Source organism: Pituophis catenifer, unplaced genomic scaffold (assembly GCF_029215685.1).
Source record: "Pituophis catenifer annectens isolate HBS135680 unplaced genomic scaffold, rPitCat1.0.hap2 SCAF_12, whole genome shotgun sequence".
NCBI lineage: Eukaryota > Metazoa > Chordata > Lepidosauria > Squamata > Colubridae > Pituophis > Pituophis catenifer.
Genome location: NW_027256892.1, coordinates 2,934,380 through 2,949,480, shown reverse-complemented (window position 1 = coordinate 2,949,480; position 15,101 = coordinate 2,934,380). Strand labels below are relative to the sequence as shown.

The 15,101-nt window shown below is 41.3% G+C and overlaps 1 protein-coding gene and 1 non-coding gene across 2 annotated transcripts in view; one reads left to right on the top strand and one right to left on the bottom strand.

The window, feature by feature from the left end:
* LOC139323237 (zinc metalloproteinase-disintegrin-like NaMP) overlaps positions 1-15,101 on the bottom strand; it is a 48,926-nt gene that overhangs the window by 19,439 nt on the left and 14,386 nt on the right. The window contains exons 7-12 of the mRNA XM_070952513.1: positions 14,637-14,806; positions 13,554-13,638; positions 11,755-11,885; positions 8,862-9,039; positions 5,855-5,944; positions 3,199-3,394 (exon numbers count right to left, since the gene is read on the bottom strand). Of these exons, the coding sequence (XP_070808614.1) occupies positions 3,199-3,394; positions 5,855-5,944; positions 8,862-9,039; positions 11,755-11,885; positions 13,554-13,638; positions 14,637-14,806 (850 nt within the window). The remainder of the gene's footprint in view (positions 1-3,198; positions 3,395-5,854; positions 5,945-8,861; positions 9,040-11,754; positions 11,886-13,553; positions 13,639-14,636; positions 14,807-15,101) is intronic.
* On the top strand, positions 4,645-4,751 carry LOC139323339 (U6 spliceosomal RNA). The gene has a single exon (XR_011600982.1). It is a non-coding gene; the product is annotated as a U6 spliceosomal RNA (small nuclear RNA).

The window sequence follows — 15,101 nt, the reverse complement described above, 5'->3', positions numbered from 1 at the left end:
TTGCAGAAGACTACCTGGTAAATCAATGGCTGTCGAGAAATCTGAATCCAGATTCCTTCCTCCATATCCCCATTTTTTAACTTCATCACTGTCAGATACATTTCTGTGCTGGAATGTAGTGAAGAGATGGAATCCCAGGAAGTGTGTGTGTGTGGGGGGGGACTGCATTCCAGAGGAGTAAGAGGCAACTCTGCCTGGATATCATGTGTGAGAGAAAGAGGATGAAGACACATCCTCCCAAATAGTATATTGTAGATTCAGTTAGTGGAGCCCTCAGTCCGACAGGATTTTGTCCATAGTATGAAACACTAAAGAACTCAGCTTGTAAGAATCTTCATGTATTCTTCTGTCAATTCCTAGGGCATAAGTCTTTTTGAATATACGGTAGCTGGATTACTTGCAAAAGATTGAGCTATTCCCATCCTTTGGAACGGTACTTCATTTCACGCTATTTAGCTGACCAAATTAAAGACCTCTTTGTTTGAATTGAGAGTTTCCGTTTTGAAAGCAATGGAAATAAAAGAATAAAGTTCCATTTACGGTCTAAATAAATGGACTGCACTGGTAAGACCACACCTGGAGTACTACATCCAGTTTTGGTCAACATGATAGGAAAAAGTTGCTGAAACCCTAGAAAAAGTGCAGAGAATGCACTTCTATGGGAACTTACTTTCATAGTTGGTGGACCTGTCCCCGAGCAAAAGAATATTGGGCTAGAATTCAAAAATGGATTTTAGAAATCATAGGATGTAAAATAGATTTGAACCCGGAAACGTTTTTACTAGGCATGAAACCAGAGAACTTAAACAAATCTAATTGGTATCTCGCTCTCCACATCATCACTGCAGCCAGGATCTCTCGTTCGCGCAAGAATGGAAATCCAAAAATATCCCATCGGAGGCTACGTTAATTGCAAAGATCATGGACTGTGCAGAAGCAGACAAGCTTACTGGACTTTTGCGAGATAGACAAGAATCGGGGTTATATAGGAGCTGGGACAGATGGTATGCTTGGCTGCAAAAAAAGAAATCTTAAGAAGAATGAAAATATTAACCTTAATGTGAACGTGGGTAAATATTTATAGAAGCATTGCATGACAATTGAGAATTTTTTTTCTGGTTAAACTTTTCTTTCTTTTGATGAGTTAGTTTAATGGAAGTTTGTACTTTCTCCAGGCGAAAATTGATACTTTAAAACTCTATATGTATTATATTACTCTCTGCAATTCTATCCATATTATTATATTTTTTTCTGTATTTTTTAATAATTTTCAATAAAAAATTAAAAAAAGAAAAGAAAAAGAAAAAGTGCAGAGAAGACCAACAAAGATGATAAAGAGGTCTGGAGACTTAATTGTACCATGAATGGCTGTGGGAACTAGTATGAAGAATTTAGGGGTGACATGATAACAATCTTCCAATATTTGAGGGGCTGTCATAGACAAGATACCTGAGGGCAAGACAAGAAGTAATGGATGGAACCTTATCAAAGAGAGATCCAACCTAAAATTAAGAAGAAATTTCCTGACAGTGAGAAGAATTAATCAGTGGAACAGCTACCCTCCAAAAGTTTGTCGATGCTCAATCACTGGAGGTTTTCAAGATGAGATCAAACAACTATTTGTCCAGAATGATATAGGGCTGTGATGGCGAATCTATGGCACATGTGCTACAGGTGGCACGTGTAGCCATATCAGTTGGCATGCCAGCTCAGCTCCTAGAGAGGCTCTGGAGGCTGGGGACAGCAAAAAAACATCACTTCCTGTCCAACCGGGAGTTGGGAAATGGGCCATTTCAGGCCTCTGGGGGGCCTCCGAGGGGGTGGGGAAGGCTGTTTTCGCCCTCCGCAGATGCATAGAGAGGATCTGGAGGCAGGTGAGAAAGAAAAACGGGCCTACCGGGCCATTGCGTGCCAGGAGTGGGGGGGAGGGAGGTTGCGCATGCATGCACAGGGCAGGGCGCATAGAATTATGGGTGTGGGCATGTACGCGCAAACCTTCCCCACTCCCCCTCCTGGCACGCGATGGCAAAAAGGTTATCCATCAATGATATAGAGTCTTCTACTTGATCATGGGGTTGGACAAGAAGACCTCCAAGGTCCCTTCCCATTCTGTTCTATGTTCTACAAGAGAGTGACAAGAATCACATCCCTCAACACCTGTTTTTTTTTTCATTATTATGCCAAATGTCAAGAAAATTTCAGTCAATTTAGGTCTGAATATTCTTAGCAGACAGTCCCATTTTCAATCTCCATTATCTCTGATTGAGAACAGTGAAAAGGGATGGGTCAATCAGTGGCCCTAATTAACCCTTTGAAGAACAAAGCTAGATGGTTAAAACTCTGAGCATATGATGCTTGTTGATGTTATTGTTTGTGCTTCTCCAGTAGTAGTATTGCCTTGCTTCACAACACCCGTTGATTTAAGACAAAGAGTATTGGAGAATAGTTTTGAGCTGTTGCTACAATATACAAAATAACGATCTATTTATGGCGTGCATGCATGTGTGCGTACACACACACACACACACACACACACACACACACACACACACATCTTCGTGCAATTTGGGAATGCATCCTTCCCCAAAAGTCAGTCTTTTCAGATTTCTGGTCTACAATTGCTATCATCTTTAACCATCGGGCCAGGTTCTCTAGGAGCCTGGTGGCGCAGCAGACTAATAGCCTGTTATTAACATTCAGCTGTCTGCAATTAAAATAAGTTCGAATCTTGCCAGGGCCAAGGTTGACTCAGCCTTCCATCCTTTCTAAGGTAGGTAAATTGAGGACCCAGTTTGTGGGGGCAATAAGCTGACTTTGTATAAAAAATATACAAAAGGATGAAGGCTATTGCTTAACGCCTTGTAAGCCGCCCTGAGTCTCCGGAGAAGGGCGGCATATAAATCAAATTTAAAAAAAAAAAAAAAACATTTGGAGCTTTAAGGCAAAAGATCTGGAGGAGTGAGCATTAAAACCTCCAAAGAAAGAAGTTCATCTTGAAAGATTATGAACAAAACACAAATGGAACAGAAATGAAAAGAAGAAAATGTCTTCGATCGATACAAATGATTGTCTTAGGGGTTTGCTTTGCCTTGCTTCACTTTGCTTTGCTTTGCTTTGCTTTGCTTTGCTTTGCTTCGCTTCGCTTCGCTTCGCTTCATTTCGCAATACCACTATTCTGAAATCCTAAGATTGACTTACCTGGGCCCCAGAGAGAAATACATTGGTTTGCCAAGGTGGGACACTTCCCCATGTAGCAGTAACCTTGGTTGTTTTGGCATGGGTGTCCATTGATACGGAAGCGATCCAAGGGACACTGGGCAGACTGGCCAGTGCACATTTCAGGCAAGTCACAGTCATGCTTCACTGCCCGGCATACTGCTCCTGCTCTCTTAAGCTGTGGGCGAGAATGAAAAATATTCCCAGTTACCACTTTTTAGCAGCAGAAGTCAAGGAGCTAAACCATGATTCACAACACATTTCAAAGCCTCCTCTTCATCTGTCTTGAGGGTTACCAATCAAGGCATTGTTCTGACCTAGGCTTCCTGAGACAGTAAAAAGCACACAATTCGTCTCAAAAACCCTCTTTTTATTTCAACCGCTGTGAATTAGGTTCATTCACAGCCCTTCATGAGTCACAAATAGTTTGTAAAGAGTCCGACAGAAGTCTGCCACAGTCCTTCGGGATAAGGCTGATAAGCACCCACCTTTATCTCCCTTGACACCCTGCCAAAGACCTAATTGGCAATTAGCTTTGCAAGGCCCACATGGAGCACAGAGTCAAAACGGAGCTTCAGAATTTAAACCGACCAGAATGAACAAAGTTGCTTCCTACAAAGGCTCACGTTCCTTTGCTCCTCCTTTATGTCTTTTGGGAGGGGCCAATCATCTCCAAAGCCCTACTCCCGAGTCGTCCCTTTTGTCTTAACTGTTCTTGCCTTCTGGCAGCTCTGCGCATGCGCGCACTGGGAACAGGCTCCCCCTGTTCCTCTGTCTCGCTGATGTCTGACTCTGGAGGCTCCGGAGGCAGCACATAATTCCCAGATGGCCCTGGCCTCCTCTCTGCCTCCGACGCAGAGCCCTCCACCGAGCCTTCCCCAGACTCCAGGACTCATCCGTGGTCCTCCCCAACCTCCTCACTGTCCGACTCTGCTGCCAGCTCCGCAGGCTGCCAGTGGATCACAACAGGCATCGCTGCTATGTTACAAATGGCTTCCAGGTCTTAAGACATTGTGTGTAATTCCTAGAAGTCCCAGCTTCTCTTATTTGCTATGAAAAAATACTTGCCATGAAAGGCTCAGTTCCTGAAATACAAGTTCCAAATGTTAGCTGACCCTGAAAGTCAATTTGGCTCTTGTGAAAAAGCAGCAAAAAGTTAATTTCTGAACATTTGCATGGTATATTTTTATTTCCTTATATCAGTGACCTAGACATGATCTGAATATACGGTAGAGCTTTTTAACATTCATATTTTACTGTATTTTTAATTTAGGTGAAATGTTCATGTGAGTTGTAAGTTCGTGTATGTTATGCCAGATGCAAAATAAATAATTTTCTCGATGTGATGAAAAAAATGTGGCTGCTGTGAATCTAGGCTTGTGATGGAAATATGGAAAGAACAAAATGTTTTGGGCTCTTTTGAGCCTTGTGCTCGCTTTGGCAGCACATATACTAAAATTGGAACAATACAGAGAAGATTAGCATGGCCCCTGCACAAGGATGACACGCAAATTCGTGAAGCGTTCCATATTTTTGCTGGGAAAAAAAATGTTTTGAGCCTTGGTGGTGCAGTACTGCAGGCTAGTTCTGCCAGCTGCCTGCAATTTGACAGTTCGAATCTCACCAAGCTCAAGGTTGACTCAGCCTTCCTTCCTTACGAGGTGGGTAAAATGAGGACCCAGATTGTTGGGGGCAAGAGGCTGACTCTCTAAACAGTTTAGAGAGGGCTGTAAAAGCAGTGTGAAGTAGTATATAAGTCTAAGTGCTATTGTTATTGCTTCTGCTCAAAAACTTCATTACAGGGTCAACTGGGATTGAAGGAATGAGCAATTTGCACTTCTCACCATGGTCCTGCAGCACCTCTAGAATGTGCCACCAAAATAACTGAATTTAGAGGTTTGGGGAGCAGTTTTTTTTTTTTTTAATTTGATTTATATGCCGCCCTTCTCCGGAGACTCAGGGCAGCTTACAATGCATTAGGCAATAGCCTTCATACTTTTGTATATTTATACAAAGTCAGCTTATTGCCCCCACAAACAGGGTCCTCATTTCACCTACCTTAGAAAGGATGGAAGGCTGAGTCAACCTTGAGCCTTGGAGAGATTCGAACCAGCAGAAATTGCAGGCAGCTGTGTTAATAACAGGGTGCACTAAACCACTGTACTATCAAGGCTCTTACTGGTAGGAAAGAATGTATGTGCGGCTGATGATCAGCTGGTAAGTAGATTTCACCCCTGGCTTAAACCCTTTTAAACTGGGTGTCCATGCAAACTCAGTCAAAGAAGGATATATATTATTTTCACAGCAAGTGTATTTTAGACTGAGACAGTGCAATGCTGAAATTTTGCTAAACTGTCCTCCCTATGGATATGTTCATAAGCAGGGGTCTCCAACCTTGGCAACTTGTGGACTTCAACTCCCAGAATTCCTCAGCCAGCAAAGCTGAAGTTGAAGTCCACAAGTCTTAAAGTTGCCAAGGTTGGAGATCTTAAGGATCCAATAAGCTGGAGGAAGAGATAGGAACAGAATTCGAGTATTTTTGTTCCACAGTAAGACGCCAAGAGGTATCCCATTTTCATGAGGCTAGTAAGGAGCAAGGTAAAATCTCTCCTGGTGTTAAAAAATGAACAAGGCTTACCTGGCATTTCTCACAACACTCCCCATGTCCACACTTTGCCCCAGGTTTCAGTTTACAAGTTGCAGCATCGCAGCACTCATTTTTACATTCCTGAAAACCAAACGTATCAAATGACATTATAAGCTTTTCTTCCTGGTCTCTTTTAACTGGTCTACAGTATTTTGAAAAGGAGATCTGATATTTCTGCCATGCGCTCCCTCTTATGGATTCATGCTAGAAAATGAATGTGACTAACAGTTACCCGAGTGTTTGTTATTGCAAACGGATGGTGGCATATCTATGTGAAATATTATCTGATAACTTCTTCTGTGAAAAGAATAAAATAAATAAAAGCATCCTCACCTCCTAATTGTGAAGCCCGCCTAACCTGCAGCCCAAATCTTTTGCTTATTCTGAGGGGTTTTCTACTCATGATTTTTGTTGCGTATGGACGTACCTTACGCAAGGAAGCAAAAGCCAATCAATGGCAATTCGCCGGCGGGAAATCAGGACCTGCCAATTGGTCCGTGCACTGACAGGTGAGTATAAAAGAGCTGTCAGTGCCTCAGAATCTCTCTCGCTCTAGCCAAGCCGTAAGCAAACAGAGCAAGTCACAGATAGCCTTTCACCCCTCTGCTGCTCCCTGTCACTCAAAATATGCGTCTCAACCGCCAATGTGCGACACCCGCCTGCACGCGATTTACTGAGCTTTTCAACTCCCAGTAGGCTAACCATGGATAAATCCAAGAAAAGAAAAGTTTCTCTGGCAATGCCTCAGGTTTCCTCCGAAGGCCAAGAGATATGCCAGGAGCAAGGCACTTCGGAGCAGCCGCAGATAGACAGCGAGGGGGATGAGTTTTGGCTGGATCCCAGACAGCGTCGGAAGGATAAGCACGCGCAGCAGAGAAAGAGGCATGGGCGGGCCAGAGATTGAGCTGAGTCACTGGACCACACCCCACAAGGGATAAAAGGGGGTGTGTCGGCTATTCAGGCCTTGTGATGAACAAATTGAAAAGCTCGGAAGTCATATCGTGTTTCTAGAACCCTGTTAGAATCTCTTTTTGGATTTCTTCGGACTGGACTTTGACAATTCTTTGCTGTGAGGAATTAATTTGGTATATTGGACTGAGGAGAAAAAACCTCCCTTAGTGAGTAAAATCTCTTGGCAGGCAGTTCATGGGTCGCTGTCAAAACTGTTATCTTAAAGGAATTCCTGACTGTTTGATTCATTAACTCCTGGCTGGCTGTTTGTGTGTGTGCGTGCGACGGGGACAGAACATTTTAGCCTCTAGATCTCTTATCATATTTGTTGCTCTTTTCTGCTCTCTTTCTAGAGTCTCAACACCTTTTTTTGTATTTTGGTGATCACAACTAGATGTGGTATTCCAAGTGTGGTATTACTAAGGCACTATATGGTGGCACTAATACTTCACATGATCTACTATTCCTCTATTGATCTACTATTCCTCTTCTAATGCAGCTTAGGACTGCATTGGCTTTTTTGGCACCGGCAGCACACTGCTGGCTCATAATTAATGATTGTCCATTAGAATACCTAAATCCCTTCAAAGTCACTGCTGTTGAGCCAGGGACCACCTACTCTGTATCTTTTCTTCCTATAAAACCTTACTTTTCTTGACACTGAACTGCATTTTGTTGGGTAGGGTCCAGTGTTCAAGTCTGTCTAGACCAGTGTTTCTCAACTTTGGAAGCTTGAAGATGGGTAGACTTCAACTCCCAGAATCCCCCAGCCAGCAGCGCTGGCTGGGGGATTCTGGGAGTTGAAGTCCACCCATCTTCAAGCTTCCAAGGTTGAGAAACACTGGTCTAGATCATTCTAGCTCTTGAGCCTATCTTCTAAAGTGTTCGCAATTCCTGCCAGTTTGGTATCATCTGCAAATCTGATCAGTTTCTCTTCTATCCCCTCATCTAGATCATTTATAAAGGTGTTGAAGAGAACTGGGCCTAAGACAGAACATTTAGGTACCCCGGTACACACTTCCCTCCATGCAAATGTAGTTTCCATTGAGAACTACATGTTGAAAGCAGAGATTGAACATCACAGATTCTGGGACAAAGCAGCTCAAGAAAACAGTGGGGACAGATAATGTGGCCATGTTAACAAAGTAATGCGGCCATTCCTTTGAGTAGGGGTTTTCAGTAGGGAAGGGTTTTCTTGGAGTGATAAATCACCCATTTAAAAAAAAATACGTTGTCTTCCCAAAATAATAGTGAGATGTCAGTTCTCCATTCCTCTACAACTGGTTTCTCAAATCCATGAAACCACTGCATAATACATGTACTCATTTCCTGTGTTCATGTCCAAATTTATACTTATACTTATTATCTCGTACATGTTTGACAAACTAACTAACTGACTGACTGACTGACTGACTGACTGACTGACTGACTGACTGAATGAATGAATGAATGAATGAATGAATGAATGAATGAATAAATAAATAAATAAATAAATAAATAAATAAATAAATAAATAAATAAATAAATAAATAAAATAAAAATGTACATAAAGGGCACAAACCAGTGGTGAAATCCTACCGGTTCGAACTGGTTCGGGTGAACTGGTAGTGATAAAAGCTACCGGTTTGGCGAACCGGTAGTAAAAAAAACCAAAAACCTACCGGTTGATCCGAACCGGTATTTCCGACGATCAGCTGTGCTGTGCAATTTAAAATAGCTAGAAAGCAGGAAATTCTGCGGCACGGCTGTCCGCCCCTCGCCGTTCTACTTACCTTCCCAAGCCTCCTTTTTCCGTGCGCAGCATGTATTTGGTGTGTACTGCACATGTGTGTGCAGTGTGCATTTGATGCGCACCGCGCATGCATGGGTAGGGAGCTGGTGGCAAATAGGGGAGGATTTCACCACTGGCACAAACTATGCCATTCACAAACTAACCTATTGGCCAGCTTGTACCAGTTAGAAAAACAGATGATTTTGCAAGGATTCCTATTTTTGACAAACTTCTTGGAACCACCCTTGTTCATTAAAAAAAAAAAAAAAGACATACCTTTGGAGAGCCGCAGTCACATTCTTCTCCTTCCTCCACGAAGTCATTCCCACAAACTGGAGGTGAAACTATATCTTTGCTCGAGGGTCTGTTGATGATGCATTGTGGGGTTTTAGTTATGATATAGTTCTGATATTCCTGGAAACTGCAAGAACTGAAGTCCTGGGGAGGTTTATAGCTGTAAAGGTGAACCAATATGAGATCATGACATCATCCATATTTGGACCAGGAACAGAATTCATCACAAAAACATATAAGATAGAAAAAAATGGCTAATGAAAAAAGCAGTGTTTTTTCTCTCTAAAGCTAACAAAGTAGCTAAGAGAACTCTTTGTACAGTGGTGGAATTCAAATTTTTTTACTACCGGTTCTGTGGATGTGGCTTGGTGGGCATGGTGTGGCTTGATGGGCATGGCAGGGAAAGGAAACTGCAAAATCTCCATTCCCTCTCCACTCCTGGGGGAAGGATATTGCAAAATCTCCATTCCCACCCCACTCTGGGGCCAGCCAGAGGTGGTATTTGCCGGTTCTCTGAACTACTCAAAATTTCCGCTACCGGTTCTCCAGAACCTGTCAGAACCTGCTGAATTTCACCCCTGCTTTGTACCCCTTGATCTTACTCCTAGATTATGCTCCCTCAGTTTTAATTCCACTTAAGTTTTTTTCCCTTTTTTTAACGCAATGAATTTGCAATTCATTAGACCCAATTTGTGGGGGCAATAAGCTGACTTTGTATAAATATACAAAAGTATGAAGGCTATTGCTTAACGCATTGTAAGCCGCCCTGAGTCTCCAGAGAAGGGCGGCATATAAATCAAATTTAAAAAAAAAAAATGAGAACTCCATGTGGTGTTAGTTGCTTAAACTACTTCTTGTCTTTGAGTGGGATGCCTTTTGTTTTCATTTTTAGTCAGTCTCACTGTGGAAGTGGGGGGGTCTGAAATGATACAGTGACGTTGCTGATGTGACGAAGAAGAAGGAGCAATAATATAACTGAAGAGGAAACAGTGAAATCTTGACCCTCCTTTTCTTTTCTTCTTTTGGAGAAGAAAGGCTTGTACTTTTTATAATGAATGAATGTTCTAAGGCAAAGGAAAGTTATTATACTATTGGTTTTCTTTTGTTGAAAAGGTCATAATATCAGCAACTTGCCACTGACTTCTGAAATTGCATACTTAAAGAGATGCAAACATGCTATCATCAAGTCCATCCAAGCCCCTTCCTAATGCTATTACAAATCATTAGGAATATAATTAAGGTAAAGGTAAAGATTCCCCTCGCACATATGTGCTAGTCATTCCCAACTCTAGGTGGCAGCGCTCATCTCCGTTTCAAAGCCGAAGAGCCAGCGCTGTCTGAAGATGTCTCCATGATCATGTGGCTAACATGACTCAACGCCAAAGGCACACAGAATGCTGTTACCTTCCCACCAGAGGTGGTCCCTATTTTTCTACTTGCATTTTTTACATGCTTTTGAACTGTTAGGTTAGCAGAAGCTGGGACAAGTACCAGGAGCTCACCCCATTACACAGCACTAAGGATTTGAATCGCTGAACTGCTGACCTTTCGATCGAAAAGCTCAGTGTCTTAGCCACTAAGCCACCGCATCCCTGTAGGAATATAATTATTGGCCCTCAAATTAGAGTGTGAAAGCAAGAACCCAAAGATGATCTGCTGGGGCGCCATTACAGAGACAGTATGGTCTTCTTTCAAGATCAAAGTTGCACCAGACCCATTAAGTGGAGTTTATTGAGCAAACTGTTCTCTATGCAAGGCCTTCTGTACAAAATACCACAAAGTGGTTTTGAAGTATTAAAAAAAGTAATCATGACGCACAAAAATCCTTCAGTAAGGACAGGAAAGGTTACATAGCATTCTCAATACTTCCTGAACTCATCGCCATTGCATAAAATATGAGGCAACAAAGTCCTAGGGCTTTGGCAGAAGAAACCAGAAATTTGACAACAGGTGGCATGTTCACTGAGGCTGTACAAAAATCTTATACAAAAGATTTGGGTGTTTTGCAACAGACAATTCCTGAGACCTGACCTTTCCTTTCCTTTCCTTTCCTTTCCTTTCCTTTCCTTTCCTTTCCTTTCCTTTCCTTTCCTTTCCTTTCCTTTCCTTTCCTTTCCTCTCCTCTCCTCTCCTCTCCTCTCCTCTCCATTCCATTCCATTCCATTCCATTCCATTCCATTCCATTCCATTCCATTCCATTCCTCTCCTCTCCTCTCCTCTCCTCTCCTCTCCTCTCCTCTCCTCTCCTCTCCTCTCCTCTCCTCTCCTCTCCTCTCCTTCCATTCCAATCCATTCCATTCCATTCCATTCCAACCCATCCCATCCCATCCCATCCCATCCCATCCCATCCCATCCCATCCCATCCCATCCCATCCCTCTCCTCTCCTCTCCTCTCCTCTCCTCTCCTCTCCTCTCCTCTCCTCTCCTCTCCTCTCCTCTCCTCTCCTCTCCTCTCCTCTCCTCTCCTCTCCTCTCCCTCCATTCCATTCCATTCCATTCCATTCCATCCCATCCCATCCCATCCCATCCCATCCCATCCCATCCCTCTCCTCTCCTCTCCTCTCCTCTCCTCTCCTCTCCATTCCATTCCATTCCATTCCATTCCATTCCATTCCATTCCATTCCATTCCATTCCATTCCATTCCTCTCCTCTCCTCTCCTCTCCTCTCCTCTCCTCTCCTCTCCTCTCCTCTCCTCTCCTCTCCTCTCCTCTCCTCTCCTCTCCCTCCATTCCATTCCATTCCATTCCATTCCTCTCCTCTCCTCTCCTCTCCTCTCCATGCTTCCTATGCTATTTCTTTACACTATTGTTAACTGCAACTGTTTGAAAATCGCTCGATTTGAAAAGGCATTAAAAATTTTCCTGAGTCCTTACCTATGTTGGGCAGTCATAATGCACGTGCCAGAGCTACAAGTACACAAATCTGAGTCATGTTCCATGCCAAAATTATGACCCATCTCATGGGCCATTGTTGCCCCAATAGAAATCGGGTTGTTGCTGTGATCCTGAAAACAAGAGAATACTTTGTCTATTGTTAGTCCACCAAGAAATCAAAAGTGAATTCAATTATTACTAGCACTGAGCTGAAACCTTTGCTCCAGGACGTTCTAATGAAAAATCAAAGAGCTTAATAATTTGCAGAGCTGAAATAGGGTTTCCTACAAAAAGTAGTTTCTATTTTTTTAAAGTAACAAAGTGAACTAACAGTTTTCAGGAGCTTAGAGATGGCGCTTTCTCCACAATTATCTCACTGGTTTGCTGTGAGAGTACAAAGGGATCTTCTATTATTTATTATTTTTATTAATTAAAAGTATTATTTATTTGTCCACGTTAAAAAATATTAAATGTAAATTGAAAGCTAGCTTCAAAGGGAGTGGAAAGGGTAAAAACCTTTCTCCAGACCATGCTACTTTTTCTATAGGCAACTACCAGTGATTGGTTTTTAACATGGAAAAGTATTTTTAAAAAGCATACTGAAACCTCAAGCTAAAGGATTACACCAATAGTCCTCAATTTATGAACTTAACTGAGGCTGGCAATTATTGTTTGGAGATGTCAAATTCATAAATGTAGGTGGATGAAAATGATGTGGCAGCACCTATTATATATGCACAATACTGGAAGAAAGAAGAATCACCACCAGATAAGGATATCATTAAAAAGATTTTGGAATGCGCAGAACTGGATAAACTAACTAAAGAAATTCAGGGGAAAGAGGAAACCAAAAACCAAATTTGACTATTCAGGGTACCGTCAGTCAAATTATGTCAACTGGCAACTCCCAGGGGGAGGGCCTTCTCTGTGAGGGCTCCAACCCTTTGGAATGAACTGCCCCCGGAGATACGGAATATCCCTGATCTCCGTGCTTTCCGCCGTGCCCTCAAGACCCTGATGTTCCAACAGGCGGGGCTAAACATATGAACATGTGAATGATTTTTTAAATGTTATCTAATTCTGGGTTTTATTTAATTGACCAAACTAAGTAATAATTTTAATTAGCAATTTTATGATGTTTGTGTGTCTATATTTTTCTTGACTATACACCGCCTTGAGTCCTACGGGAGAAAGGTGGTATAGAAATATAATATAATATAATATAATATAATATAATATAATATAATATAATATAATATAATATAATATAATATAATATAATATAATATAATATAATATAATATAATATAATATAATATAATATAATATAATATAATATAATATAATATAATATAATATAATATAATATAATAAATAAATAAATAAATAAATACTATAAAGTGTGGAATAATTGGTATGAATGGCTGAAAAATAAGGAAATAAATTAAAGGAATGAAGAAGGGAAAGAGAAAAATGTGTTAGATCAATTAACATGTTAGTAGAAATGAAATATAATAGGAGAAAAAGGCTGAACAAGTTAACATTATAATATCTGTAAATATTAATATATAGTAAGAAATGGATCACTGTTAAGTAGCTGAAAAAGAAATTTTCAGATTCTTGTATATGTTGTATGTCTATGTATGTCTTTTTAACTATGTTTAAAATAAAAAACTAGAAAAAAAAAAGAAAATGATGTGGCTCAAATATAAGAAGAGTCTTTATTTGTAAGAAAGTTATTCCTGCATTAAAGTGTTTTCATTGACCATAACCAAGTAACAGGTAGTTTTTCTACCAACCTGAATGACTCCTGTAGAAAACGAAGAACTGCACATGGTACCAACAAAAGCCAATCCTACAGTTGGTCCACTGAAGTCAATACCCCTATACAAAAGAAGAGGGGGATAAAATTTGTAGAAGATGGGAGCACAATCTGTAGCCTTGAGCCATATGTAACCACTTATGCCTTTTGCAAACCACTATGAGCCACAGTGGCGCAGTGGTCAGAGTGCAGTACTGCAGGCTACTTCTGCTGACTGCCGGCTGCTTGCAATTTGGCAGTTCAAATCCCACCAGGCTCAAGGTTGATTCAGCCTTCCATCCTTCCGAGGTGGGTAAAATGAGGATCTAGATTGTTGGGGGCAATATACTGACTCTGTAAATCCACTTAGAGAGGGCTGGAAAGCACTGGAAAGTGGTATATAAGTCTAAGTACTATTGCTATTGCTATTGCAATTTCTCACTCATAAAATTGTATGGCAATATATAGGCTGAACTCACACTGCATCTATAACCAGGTCACATTAAGATCTAGATGACAGATTTATACAACCTGTCGAACTCAAGATTAGCTATTTTATTATTTTATTTTATTCTTGGTTTATCTGTTATGTAATGGAGGTATTCATTCAGTTGGTACAGAATGGGAACCAAAACATCATTTAATCAGATTAAAAATGCATGCGTGAGTACAGCCAAAGCATAACAGGATAATCAGTTCAGTTTCAATTTCAAATCCAGATGAAATGAAATCGAGCTGAGTTTTTGACCTGCAATCCTTCAAGGACTTCTCAAAACCAGCTCTCATTCTACCAAAAAAAAAAAAAAAAAAGGTTGGCTTTGAAATATAGTCCACACATGCTTTAAAGCAGAGGTCTTCAAACTTGGCAACTTTAAGACGTGTGGACTTCAACTCCCAGAATTCTCCAGCCAGCTATGGGATTCTGGGAGTTGAAGTCCACACGTCTTAAAGCTGCCAAGTTTGAAGACCTCTGCTTTAAAGCATGCAGCATAGAGTGGAAGTTCTGTGCAAGCACTAACTTTCCCATAATCCTCCACTCCCAGCCACCCCATTTCTTCCTTTCCCCCACAATCAGACATACGTGAGTAACTGAGCATTATCATTCCTTTTGCGCTTCAGCAAAACCGAATGTCTCCATGTCGAAAAGCGGTCCAAAGTGACACCTGCTGTTGGGTCGACCACAATCTTGTCTTCATCGGACCAAATTTCTAAGCCAATCAACGCTATGTGAGTGTTCAAAACTTTATAAACCTGTGGGGTAGACATGGCATCAATCAGAAACTCAAACCCAAGAAAACTTTGAAAAACATTTCAAGACTCAATAGCAACTGACATTGGCTTCTATGGGTGGGTGAAATGGAATAGACTTGGAAATCCATAGAAGAAAATCTCTAGAGCAAAGATTTGAATTGTGGAGTCCTTGTTGCTCTCTGAGCCTAGTGGTTTGCTTGCGGACATTTAGTCAGACTTGGACAGCACCAAGGTCTCTACTTAGAGAATAATAATAATATTTTAAGCAGGAGAAATAAATGAAAGAGCCGAGGTG